This window comes from Antrostomus carolinensis, unplaced genomic scaffold (assembly GCF_000700745.2).
Source record: "Antrostomus carolinensis isolate BGI_N321 unplaced genomic scaffold, ASM70074v2 scaffold1801, whole genome shotgun sequence".
Taxonomy (NCBI): domain Eukaryota; kingdom Metazoa; phylum Chordata; class Aves; order Caprimulgiformes; family Caprimulgidae; genus Antrostomus; species Antrostomus carolinensis.
Genome location: NW_010296137.1, coordinates 59,463 through 73,665, shown reverse-complemented (window position 1 = coordinate 73,665; position 14,203 = coordinate 59,463). Strand labels below are relative to the sequence as shown.

General features: G+C 42.0%; 1 protein-coding gene across 1 annotated transcript in view; it reads right to left on the bottom strand.

Annotated features, from left to right (window-relative positions):
* The window catches only part of LOC104532856 (kalirin-like), a gene marked incomplete at its 3' end in the record, with an annotated part of 249,515 nt that overhangs the window by 224,330 nt on the left and 10,982 nt on the right, over positions 1-14,203 (bottom strand). Inside the window, 1 exon segment of the mRNA XM_029087516.1 lies at positions 11,236-11,350. Within this exon segment, the coding sequence (XP_028943349.1) occupies positions 11,236-11,350 (115 nt within the window).

The window sequence follows — 14,203 nt, the reverse complement described above, 5'->3', positions numbered from 1 at the left end:
TTCCTGCATTAACAGAAGACTTGGGCCTCTAGGGTGGTCAACTGTTGAATCACAGAAGGCAGAGAGAGAAGAGACCTATCAAATAATCCTAGCCAGAATGTTGTTGGTACTTTGCCAAGAAAGAATAATAATCAGTACCATAAGCCTACCTTTCTTCCAGCTCATCTTTCACTACCATTAAATTAACACGCAAATAAAGTGAAATGGTAGGAAACTATTTTAGAGATACAGTTTATACAAACATAATTTAAAGAGTATATGAAAATATAGAATGCAAAATTCTCCATCCACTGTTACTGATGGTATGCCTTTTTCATGTGACATACAAAGTCTAAGTGCACAGTAGATGAATCATGTACAGGAAGCCCATTTGGAGTTCTCTAAGGGAAAAAAACTTTTATTCCTAGTGGGATGTGCTGTTTGCCCATGAAGCTGCTTAATACCAAGCAACAGCACATCGGAACATAGCATTCATTCTTGACCTGAAACAAAGTATTTTGCTGATCATCCCTCAGGATAACTAAAGTTATTTACTATGCTTTGCAAAATGTCAACCTGCAGAGGAAATTTGAAATCACTCCCTGGAGTTCCAAAGTATCACCCACATGTATGGGTATAATGTGTATTTTAAAATGCTATAAAGTTCCTGCTAAGGATCCCACCCATCTCCATATTAATGCTGTGTTGGTATCCTTATTATTTGTATTTTTTAAATGCATACATTTAATAACTGCTTGACCCTGGTTTAGGACCAGGGGAGGAGGAAGGGTTGAATTTTACCAAGTAAATGTTTTTAATGAGTCATTTTTTCAAACAAAATTTTTAAAAGTAATATTTATTTAATTCTCACTGACAAAATCAATAGCAGAAGTATCTGGCTTGCCAGATGCTCAAATAAATAAATTAACAATCAAACTTAACTCATCCTTCTAGTAAAATACTAAGTGCAAATATCAGTGCATAGACATTAGAGATTTCCAATTCTGCTTGTACTCCCATGAGAAACAGGGTGATGGGAGAGCTACATCATATGAACATCACATACACACTTGAGTAGTGCACAGGAAAGGCTTGTAACAGCAGCCTGAATTTGACTGGAGATTAACTGCTGCTGCTGTTACTATTTTCAAAGAGAGACACAATTATTCTACAAAGCCAATGCTCTACTGCCATTTCTATTCAACGACTTTAACCAAAAGGACCATTCAAAGATGTCCCTTTTAAATATTTCATTGAGCCTACAATAGGTTCCTACTTTCTCTTGTTTGCATTGTAGAGGGGGTACATGGAAGACGTGCAGGATATTTCCCTGAATGCAGCTGGAGGACAAGGGAAAGCTGGTTTTGGTGCTTTGGCTTTTTGATGAAGTACCACAAAGGAACATCTTAAAATATTATATCACTAGAAAATTCTCCAGAGACTAAAGTTTCTATTTAAACTTAGACATAAAATAAAGCCCTGTCTACACAGGCGAGGAAACCAATGCTCCCTTGTTAACAGTAGAAAAGTACACTGTGGCACATGTTGCAGACCAGACAATATCTGACAAACCAAAAGCATGTTTGAGTTACACTTTTCTGCCTTTCCTTGGTGGGGTGGGGGGGAAAGAGGCTCTAGAATTACTTTTCTTATTTACGATTTTATTTTGTGTTAAAGTATTTCTCTCTATTTTTTTTTCCTTAATCTAAGTAGCCAAACAGCCTCACACCAGATAGTTACAATTACATTTCGCTGCCCACAGCATTACAGGATCCACAGAGAACTCTGCAGCAGCGCCAGGATCCACAAGGAAAACATAAAATACCACAGACTGACTTGGTTAGGAGCACCTTGTGGAAAATGAGAAGAAAATATTGATGAGATTTACAACTGCCTACCAAACTTGGATACCAATTCCCTTGCAAGCAGCAGGGAATTGAGCATCCCAACCTCTGAGACAAATTTTGCCAGTCCCAACCCATACTTTCCATGCTGTAAGAGCATCAGCCTGCTCAATACCATATGTTACCATGAATCGGTCATTGTTCTATTCTAGTATGATCCAATTTTCTAATACCGTAAACGAGAATGCACTTTTACGAGCATGGGAAATGCTGAACCCTTGGTACTGGTTTGCACGTTGATTCTCTAATGTTTAACAACAAATTTGCCTCTTATATGCTCTGGAGATGTCCCTTCTACCTCCAGTTTCTAGGAAGGGGTGAGGTCAGGCCACCTTTCCCTCTCTGTAGACATTAATGAGGTCTCTTTCCTTGACGCAGCTGTCTATTCTCATTAAACTTGTAGGAATTTAATATTCTTGAGAGTCTTCTCTGACAGATGTGGTTTAAACAGTGACTGACAGACAGCACAATTGCGTAAACTTTTTATCATTTGGAGACATGACTAAAAATAGACTCCTCAAAACACATCTTCAGTCCTACCCAAGCTGTGCACTGGGGAATCCAGACTTTGGAGCAGCATCCACAACACTTCCACTCATTTGATGACGATAAGGACCCGGCAGTCTAGACTTAGACAACTCCACTTCTGTGTCTCCCATTATTTGTTCCATATTGGCACACAGTAAAGGTCTCATCCATTCTCCACAGGAGTTTAGAAGAGCTTTCCATTGACGTTAAGATACCTTTGACAATATTCCCATTACAAAGCAGACTGCAAAGCACAGCAGTTGTTTTCCTGCTTCTAATGACATCCATGAAGAGGGTGGCATAAGACGTTTCCAAATTATAATAATTTCTAAGAGAGAAAAGGATGTAGCACATACTGGAATTACTGATGAGGAACACAAGCACCCATGCTGGAATGAGACAGAAAACATTTTACAGTCTCTGCAAAAACTGTAGGAAAAAGATCACTGAAAAGAAAAGTTAGGATTGGCTGAACTGCTGCATATTCTGCTGACGGCTGCTGACAACTTCAGGAGAGAACCACAAGCGGCCGATGCCAGCTCTGCTGCCAGCACACCGCTCCCACAAAAGGTCTCTGTCTGCTCATTTTAGCTCTTCTGAATTACTGCTCACATTAGCGCAAACCTGCCTTCTCCACAGAAGTCTCCAGGTCACTGCTGCCTGGACCTCTTGGAGCACTGCAGAGCCACAAATGTGATGGTTAAAAACCCCATGAGGGGCATGCAACAGCTTTAAATCTGAGCTAGCATGGAAAAGGCCAGAGAAGGCAGCACAGAAGTGTGCTGTGGAGACTGACAAACCACTTGTCAAAGAGCCACTGAGGAAGAGGATGGAGAAAATGATGCTCTGCATAAAATTCATAGCAGGCTGTGATGCCCACTGGCTCTCTCACCAGTGAACCAGGATATACTCCCCTAGTTTACAAGTTTCTGTCTTTTCTTCATCACCTCAGCTCCTTCTTCCAGGCAGAAAATGCTGGTACAATCAACGTGCAAAAGCCATTTAGGAAGGAGGAACAATGCTGATCTAATCCCCAGATCGAGGGCTTGGACAGAGCTCAAAAAGCAGAGTGAAGCAGTGCAGCTCTACATGAGACAGCTCAGGGGATGGGATCAGGCCCTAGGCCTCACTGGCTGTCACTCGGTCATGGTGGCTCCTGCATCCCAGCAGTGGTGGTCTGCATGGTGAGGGAATTTGCTTTGCTGTTTGCTCCAGATTTGGAGAAATCCAAGCGGAACCCTTCCCAGCCCAAAAATCCCTGTTGGAAATGCAGCCAGAGACTGCACAGGGCAGGCACCCATTCTGTGTGGGAGAGCCAGAGATCAGCAGCCCCCATGCTGGGGAGCTCAGTGGTGTCTGAGGCTCCCCCAAGAAGACATCTGGGGTTTTCTCAGTGCCATGGCAAAGCCCAGACCCCTGTGCCATCAACCCCTCAGGACAGCTTGGGGAGGGCTCAGCTGATGCCACTGAGTGGGGTCACCATCCTTACAGGATGTTGTTGTTTCCAGGTCAGCCCCCCTTGGCCCTGCCTTTGGTGGGAAGCGCTGCCGCAGGCATCTCTACCTCTGCTCAGAGGGTTTTGGGAGCCCTCCTGTCCCTCCTCTTTCAGTGAGAAAGGGAGAAGCCAGGTGCGGTGATGCTGTGGGGCGATGTCTCGGCAGCAGCGGCCTGTTGTCTGTTTTCTGTGCAGATGGGGGCTGTGGAGGACTTCACTCACTGCCATCCTTCTGGCTGCTCTGAACTTGCAGCCTGAATGTGCTGCCTGTGGTGAGGAGAAATAGCCCGCAGTTGGGAGTGTAGGGCTGGAGCAGAAAAGGCCAGATCAGTAAAACCAAAAGGCATCGGACCTGAATTCGGCAGATACACTTGCTTTGCTGCCTGGGAAGAGCACAAAGTAAAACAGTGACCTTTTATTTCATCGGATGTGTTCCCTCATTGAGCCCTATCCACTGACTCTGCTGAAGAAGGCATGACTGAGCCCTCACTGGGCTGGAAAAGCAGCACAGGGCCAGGAAAAGGAACTTTTCTTCCACACCTGCGCATTTTCTTTGTACGTTAAACTTGGCCTGCAGCACTACCTCTGCAATCCTAAATCTTCAAATCAGTAACCTGCTGGAGAATATTTATGTCAGAGACATTAGATGAACCAGAAAGAACCCAATATGACTTCGAAATCTCAGCATGAGTCTGCGTGGTTGGCAGTAAGAAAAAACTAGACCCTCTCCCCTATCGTGTAAAAAAGATTTGCCTTGGAAATAATTCAGACACAATAAATGAGGGATTCTTTCATATTGCCTGTTTTCAATTGCAGATTTATAGTCTAAAATTAAGCAGATGTTCAGTGTTGAACAGAATGCCTAAAAACGCAAAGGAAAGTTGAAATCCTAGTTTCTCTGCATGTGGCAATCAATAATTTAAATTATTCATTGGAATACAATTAATATATAATAATATGGAGTAAGCTACTACTTAAGAATATAGAAATATTGACAAAGCTAGTGTGAAAAAACAGTAACAGATTTTCAGGTCTTCCAAAATGGTGGATATCCAAAATATTTTTGGATACAAGATAGACAACGTACAAAGGGATATACAAAGTATTTTCTATGTCCTTTAAGGAATTTATTTCAAGTAAGGAATTCAGTCCTCAAATAACATCAACCTTTATCTTATTTATTCATTTAAGTCCCCGAACTCACGTTCTGAAAGAGGATAATGAAATTTTGTCTCAATATTAACACTATGTTACTCTCATTTGCCTTTATTTCACAACAGAGAGATGAGAGGTACTTCTGCTAGACCAAATAGAAGATATTGATGATTGCTGGTAGAAGTGATATGCAGACCCCAGCTTACTCTGTCTTTTATTAATCTTTAGAAGAAAAAGGCTTCGTGAGCTGTGCAATTCACAGTACATTAACTACAAAGCTCTGTATCACGCTATTTGTGTTGTTCATCACAAAACCAGTTTGGAAATACTTGCACTGTTCTCCAGCTGGAAGGCAGAGCAGGGCACAGCAGCTGACCAAGCTCAAACCAGTCTGAGCTCTCAGCTCCCGTGGAGGGCTGAGGAACAGAGAACATTTGCTTTAGGTCCAGAGCTGTGCTAGATTGGTCCTTATACTGTCCAGGAAAACATCAACAAGTAATGAAAGCAGGAAGTAATTTGGAAACTGATAAGGAAAGCCCCCACTTACCTTAGGTTTGGACTAATTAAAAAAAAATAATAATCCAGGGATTAAAAATAAACACACATGGGAAATGAAAATCTTGTGCCTCTTTAAAAAAATCCAGAGATTTATAAAAAACAGTGTCAAAAGAGCTGGAGACACTGTGGTGTTCATCCCTCTGCTGAAAGATAGGAGCTACAGTATGTGGGTCATTCCTGATACGCCTTCTAACAGGGTCTCCAAGATGGAGATGCTACAGAAACCTGTTTCATTTCTTCAATCTATGATTTTAATACAATTTTTTTTTTCTGTTTGCTATGTACACTGAGACCAAATTGTTTCCTTTAGCTCAGTCTTGCATGCTGGATTGTAATCACCCAACTTTTACTTTCCCTCCCTTTAACCAAAGCATCCCCAACACCTTCAGTCTTTTCTCATAACTCCAGCTCCCCAGGCTCTGATGGACTTCCAGGAAGTCCACATTTTCTAGCAGCTTCTGGTAAACAGGGGAGCTTGCTGGGCTGGCAGCTGTAGACGCTTACTGCAGAATTTCAACATCAATTACAGCCACAGTCCACTTATCTAGGAATAAAATGTCTCAAGAGGTCATTACTGCAGCTAGAATCAGAGACCCTCTTTTGAAGAGCTGATCTCCAAGAAGTGAACAGGTAACTTGGTCTAGAAGTGGTCAATAAAGGGACAGAGGATGCAAAGTAGAGTGATGTGGCCAGAAGCCTTTTAACAGGACAAGGTGAGACCACCAACTATTTCCACAGAAGTCCCCCAGTCCCTTACAGATGGTGAAAATAACATCACGTACCAATACGACGTACAATGGAGGCTGAATCTGAACTGGCTATTGGTGGCAAAAGGATCTTAAATTCACTAGTGTTCATGTCAGTTATATACTCTTAATGATCTTCTTTCTCCAAAATACACTTAAAATGTTTTGTGTAAAAAAATAAATTATATCTGAAAAAAATACTGAACTGCCATTAGCCTCATTAGGTTCACTTCATTTTTTACTGTGGTATTTTGATGCAAGTGTATGGTGGAATAATTATCTTATAGATGGTACCAGATATTTAGTTACTAAAATTAGTATGAAGTCCCTGGTGTTATTTTTAAATTACATGGGATTTTTTGTAGATCTACAATAGCCTCCAGAAAAAAACGATCCTCAAAAGCTTCTTTTGTGCTAGGATCGTGTAACAGAAAGTAGAGCTCTAGGGTTTAATTCCTATCAATCAACAAAATGAGTTTCACACTACTCCCAGACAGAGGAGCTAATATACACAGTACCACAGGTCATCAGAGAAGAGCTTAAAATAAATCCAAGAGTGGGTGAGTATTGCTACATGTTGCCATCCCCCATATTGCTCCTCTAATTTTATAAAGCCCCAATCGCTGAACTAATTATTAGGAGCACTGACGTTGTTTTACTGACCCTAGTACCTTTCATCAAACTCAGGCAGCTCTGTTCAAACACACAAGGCTGTCCCTTGGAAACGTTTTGCTGCTGTTATGAGTCCTGGATGTCCCCCAGAACAGGGAAATATTTGAGCAGGTTTTTAAGCAGAGGACAAATAAAAAGTAGATGTCTTTAAAAATACAGGTCTCCGAGGCATCTCGGGTTTCCCCCTCCGCAGCGAGCACAGCAGACTGCTTATCTTGGCTCCAAACCAGATTGATGTGTTCAGCCGGAAGATTCACTATAGCTGACAGAGAACATTTCCTTCATCGTATTGCTTCACCATGCAAGGAGATAACTCAGGCTAATAATATTCTATCTCCTTTTTATCCTCCTATAGCCTACGCATAACTTAATTCTTAATTCCAAAGGGCTCGCAGGGGAGATTGGCCTGGTGCTAGTTTAATTTACACACATATAAATCAAAACTCAGCCTACCGGAATAGATGGCACTGCAGTGGTGTTAAAAAATAAAATCCTCAGTGAGGTCAGAAAATTCCCCCTCAGCTCCCCCCACCATAAACACCATGTTATCCTAGATTCAGTCACGCCCTCCAAATTTCTGAACATCGCATCCCATTTCAATTTGCATGTAAATAGGAGCTATTTTGATTCACGAGAAATACAGCTTCCCCTATCCAGAAAGCATCAGTGCAAATGCAAAACAAACAGAAAATGGCAGAGTGGTAGAAACTTGCCATCCATGGCAATTACCTTTACTTCTCTAATGAACAGCATCTTTGTTTCTTAGTAACTAATTATAGTGGAACTGTCTGGAGAAAAGGACCTTGTGATATTCCCTCTAGTACCTAAGATTGCAGAATAAGGCTTTTGAACCTTCCAGGACCCCCAAGTAACCCCAGATACTATGGACTGCAAGGTTAGCATTTTGGGATATGAACAAACCACGTTCCTATATCTGAAGTCTTAACCCCCAGGCAGTAACCCTCAGCCATGCAGGGAACCCCACTGACTGCAGACATCTACCTGACCGTGACTCCCAGCTGCATGAAAGCACTCACTATTCTGCTCTAACTCAGACACACATTGCTGCTTTCAGAAAACCCACATTATTATTCTGGTTTTGAAGAAGGAATTGAGGAAAGCTGAATCAGAAACTTTGAAACCTGCTAGCAAGATCTTGGTTTCACTTACCCTCATCTATCATCGTATTTCATCACCAATCCCATACCTGCTCAAAGCTCCCAGCAATGCGCCACCTCTGCCCCCCTCCATTAAGATATAAAACAAGGGTTAAGTGACAGATAGTATCAACGTGGATAGCAATCTGTCTCACTCAGAAGCCATTACACCAGGAATAAAGAAAGAATTATTATACTGGTGTCAATATGATAAATTACAGTCTATTTTTTTTCCTAAAGAATTTCTAGTTTTTCAACTAGCACAGAAAACTCCCCCCCTTTCAGCATGCTGAACATCAGAGCAGTTTCTCCCGACATCCTGTTCAGAGTCACTGCTAATGATACTCTTTATTTTGGTGGATGGCTGATGCAGTTATTCATTACAGCACTCATCTTGCTGGAAGCCAATGATATGAATTCAAAGTGTTCCTTCCATATATTTGTTTACAAAAAGTAAATAAGTTTGAAAGCTCTGCTGGTTGCCCTTGTTAAAGTGAACAAAATGTTTAGGGAAAATTAGTTTTGTGTTTTCTCACATCGCACAGGTTACACAATCCCACGTGCCAAACCCACAAAATTTGTGGTCACGTTTCCCTCCTACAGCAGTGAGTTCACAGCTGCAGCACGAGGCAAAACACAACTAGCAGGAACCTAAAGAAATCTCCTCCTGATTCATCATTCCCTTTCCCTAACATTTATACCCGTGTGCCAGAGATTTGCCTATAGAGTTATGGAGGAATTTAAGAAGAAATTCGATGACTTATCCTAGTGCTAATAGGAATCCATTAGAAATCATTTCTGCAAGTCCAGCCTAAGCTTCCCTTGCTCTGGTGTAACACTTTTGTTTCTTGTCCTAGCCCTATGAACTCTTTCCTTTTGCAGCATCACAATGTGCTTTCAATGACCCTTCTCAATCTCTTCTGTTCTCTAGGCTGAGCAAACTCTACTTTTTTAATTCTTCCTTGACAGGCCACTTTTTTAGACCTCTGATCACTCTTGCTGCTTTCTGCTCCACACCTCTCACTGTGTAATTCTAAACAGGAGACAGTACTCTGGTTAATGTCGCCACAGAACCAAGCTGCAATGATCCTTGGGAAACTGGTGAAAATGCTCCATGAGCAGCCAGCCCCTCACTGCCAGGCACATTTTCATGATGAGAGGTTGTACCACAGAGGAAGGAATGTTCTATGATATAACTAGAGAGATGGCCTTCAAAGGCTTCAAACATCAGGGCAGAACAAGGCTTTGCTGTTTTTTTTAGTGTTTCTAGAGAGCCAAGCAGCTGGGTCTTATATTAGCTCCTTCAGCATGCATCTCTTCTCCAGCTTCTGCATCACCAGAGAAAAACCATTGCTGGATTGCTTCAGAATGAGACAATCAAAAGCAGCATCAAAGACTAAGCTAATCGATTTAATTGTGTGAGAGTGGGGAACAGAAGGGATGTATCTTGCTACTACTGCCACCTCCATGAGGGAGGAACAATTAATAGAAAAGGTTGATATATTAGAAGATAATTTTTGCTGTGCTATTGCTTGCAACCCCAAGCAATGTCATATCTTCCTACTTGCAACACGCAAACGAAATGATAAGATGTAAGGGAGCAGTTTCATTACTGCAGCAGCTGGAGGGGGATTGCTGAGCCCTGGGACATGCACTCCCAGGGAGTGACCTACTGCTCTCCCACCCCTCAGCATATCAGTAATCTCTCTCACAATATGGTTGAAAATATAGCTGACTAGAGGAAAAAAGGAGAGGGGGTGGGGAGAAAAGCAAACCAATTCAGATTGTTGGTAAAACCTTGATGAGCAAAAGTGTAACACAGCAAAAAATGCATCACCAGAGGACTTGTGAAGTCCAGGTAACAAGTGCTGGCAGATCTGGCACACATGGCTGCGTCTGCCCTCCAAACAGCCCTCAATGCTCTTCCATACCAAACACGGAACCTTTGTTCTCTGTGTATCACACGTTTAAGGAACTGAGTGCGTTTACAAGACTCTTACCTCTTGACTTCCAGATGCAGCCAACCCCTCTGCCCTTCAGGTGTTAACTTCACAGTCTTTGCAAAAATATAAGCACCGTTTAACAGAGCATACCCTGGATTTAAAAAGGAGCTCCTGGGTGGCATAGGGTGTGTTATTGTAACCCTGAACATCCCTTCTCAGCCCCTCACTTACCCTGGGATAACCTTCACCTCAATAACTGGTGCAGTGGTTATCGGGTAAGGATATTTGGCAAGCTTGAAAACAGGGAAAGGAAGTTGGATGAGGGTGTAACATAGCCTCGTACTCTCTGAGGCATTAAACATTGGCTCAGAAATACCTAGCTGGGCACTGAGCCCTATTAACTGTCTCCCAAAGCTTGCAAAGATAAATATGCACTGGCAACAGACCTTTCCTCCAGCATCCCTGGGAAAGGGATGGGGACCTGCATGTTGGAGGCGGGACATGGGGACTAAGGCAGGGAAAGGTGCTGGTTTACATATAGAACCATTGAGAATGCCTTTCTTTGAAAACTTCCCCCTTAGTCCACCCATGTTCCTTTCCAAGCCCGCAGAAAGCTCTAGGAAGTACTGGAGCAGGAAGGTCTGCCTCCTTGCATAGAGCAGGCTCTTTTTCCCAGGAACTACAGTCCCCTACCCCAGCTCTCCTGAACCTCCCACAAAGTATTAGAAAGCAACAGCAGACAGTGGTCTCTCTCCAGCTTGCTATATTTAACTGCAGACCTCTAAGCACTCTCCTCTCCTTCCACTTCCCTAGAAAAGCCACACAGAAACACCAGGAATGACAGCTGCTCCCCACTGCTGTCACAAGCCTGAAGCCCAGGTTTGCTTGCACCGCCTCCACTCTGGGGCTCCTGCATTGCTGTGTGTGCAATAAAAACCATCAGAGCATACACAGGAGGAGGAAGGCAACACTTTTGTTTCTCTGTCCCAAGAACTAAAGGTACTAAATGTTAATACTTGGAAATCAGCAACTGCCAAGAACAAGTTCCCCACCCACCCATACACCCTAAGCTTTGAAGTGTTTTCTTTCTAGCTTTACCTTGGCACGCTGGCCAAATAAGTCACAAGTTTCCGAAGGTCTTCCTGCCTTATTCTGTCATGATTGCTGCGGGCTGGGAAGGTCAAGACAGGACCACCTCGTTTATCACGGCCACCTGCGAAAAATAAAGGATTGTTAGAAAATCAGGCAGGAAGCACACGTCAAAAAAACTCTGTGCACTGAATTGATAAACATAAATTACAGCACATTCAAGAGCCTGTGCACTCTGTAGCTTTCAGGCTTGCCTAATTGAGGAAGACATGCTTGCATTTGCTGGAGCTCCAAAGGGGGGGAAATTAAAAAAAAAGCCACACAAAGAAAATAGTCACTAGCATTTCTTCTGACTTTTAGCTAATCCCATTGAATCTAATACAAGTGCCAATCCAAGCAGTCAATGTAATGAAATCCTACTGTGGGGACAGTTTTAAACTGGTCAACACCAAGAAAGTGAAAGTATTTTTCACTGTTACTCAATGTGTTGCATCGTTGACTGGTAGATATATCAACACCCCGCTAGTTAGACGCGATATATCCCTGTAATGTTTATGCAGTAAGGCACTCTAATCTATGTGGCAATTCATTAGAAATTGAAATTTTGATTAGAAGTTCATGCCTCCTATGCTTTCTGTTTAGAGAGTGTTGTTGGCAATTGGAATGATTTTTGGTTTGTTTTTTTTCCTGTAGCTTTCCTGTCTTAAAATCCACTCCTTTTAAACTGCCAGGCACTTCATGTTTTACAGCAATTGTCAAAAGGCTTAGCCATAAAGGAATTACTTTACCCTGAATTATACAATCACAAATACAGGGTTGAATACAACCTATTCTACAAGCACCTGATTTTATTCTCTGCTGTGAATAAAGTTTAATAAACTTGAAACTGAAATCTAGTGCCTCACTCAATGTTTAGTTCTTTCTTGACATATTATCGCAGGATTTTTTCAGGAATTGTGTTTTGTTAGATAGGTGTTTGCATTCTTATCTAGGAAAAAAAGTCACAGCAAACCTACAGTTCAAAAAGCTAGCACAGGACTCCAAGGACCTTGCAAATAAGCTGTAAAAACCCAGATGAGTTTGCACTTTTCAATGGAAAGTATAATCCTTTTAACAGAAATACCACTTCTGAGAAAGGAAAATCACATGCTTCTCTGAACTAAACTGCCTGGTCAACAAGGAGAAAAAGCTATGCAAGAACATGTGCATCTCCAGCACCGATCCATGCTGTGTTCGCTCATACAGAATGCAGGACACCACACTCCATGGGGCCATAACTTCTGTAGGGGTCCTAAACATCCTAATTTGGTACAAAGAGTCCTAAAAGGCTCTGCTGTAAGAGTAGAATCAGCATGAGAGAACCCGTGTGCTTGGAAAAACAGTATCCTGGATTACCGCAGGACAAAAAATTGCTCTTGGCAGAATTTAGATCAGGAATCAAGGAGGTGCCTCATATGGCAGGAGTTCCTGCAGGTGGACAAACCAGAAACCGAACTGATGAGATACATGCATGTACCCCTCAAGTCTTCCAGATAACCTGGCTTACAGAACAGAGAATTCACTTGTAGATCCAGCTCCCACTTGACAACGTAACCCCTGTCCATTTTATTCTGAAACTGTCCATTTAGTTGATGCCACAACAGGTACATGCTCACCTTCCAACAGAAAGTGTGTCTCTACATAACAAGAGTTACACAGAAGCAGCTGAAAATAGCAATGTTGTTACTGTATATACATATTTAAAAATAGATATATTATTTTTAAAAAAATGCTAAGTCCTTTCTAATTAGTTTTCTACATCACTGCAGACTGTAGAAGTCAAAGCCTGTTACATAAACTTCATTTATAGAGATGGAAACACCAGCATTACCCTGTGTTGCAGTTCGTCAGCACTGAAATCACAGTAGTTTCCAATGGATGCTATATACCTGAAGGGCTACAATGTGCAACTCTCCATTGGAGTCAGGTCATGTCTGATTTGTCCAGAGAGGCAAACAAGAGATGCCATCTTCATTCAGAGCCCTCATGCAGCCATGGGTACACACAGAGTACAAAAACTGTCTTGCCTAATCTCCACCCAAACCTCTGTGCCTGATGTTTGCCTTCGGTTTAACACCATGAAGGTGAGGAAGGTCCATGAGAATCCAGTGTCACCTTGGCTGATCCATGCCTCTGCCACATAGCATGAGAATGAGGGTGCAATGCAACAAGGATTCAATTTACAAGGAAATAAGCTCATTTTTATTTTTAGACCTATACACATAAATATGTATTTTAAAAAAATCCTCATTTTAAGCACATTCTCCCTTTGTTGAGATTATTTCACACATCATAACAATGCCAAAACCATTATATCATGCATGATGTGTCCAACAGAAAAGCAAGCCAGCCTATAGAATGGCAAACCAATGTAGTAACTAAAGCTGGAGGGAAATAATTTTTCAACACAGGAAGCTTTTCAAGGTTTTGAAAAATTTCCTGTCATATCAAGATGTAACCAAGGCTTTCAAAAGCTTCCAGATATTCACTGAAGCAGAGACCTGAACTTAAATTACATCCCAGAAGAACACGCTACCCACTACTCAGTCTCCCTCTCCTCCTCCATTCCAGTATTTAAACATTTCTACAAAGTGGAAAAGGACTAAGAGATGAGACCAAGAGACATCCAAGCCCACAGTTACAATCCTCTCCCAGGATTTAAAACACTGAGGAAGGGCCATGAGCTTCCCACAGCCCAGCAGTCCTGATAGTTCTGATGCTGCCATAAACCAAAAATTGTGTTTCTGGTCAAGGTCTCCTTTCCCACCTACAGTTCCACCAAAGTGAGCTCTGCAAATGAATAAATAAACAAATATGTAAATAAATAATTATCTAAATTCTGGTAAGCTGAAAAAGTTAAATCGGAAAATTATTGACCCTTTTACTAACAGTAACACAAGAATTTCAGCTACAGAAAAGGAAACAAGGTCCAGAGCAT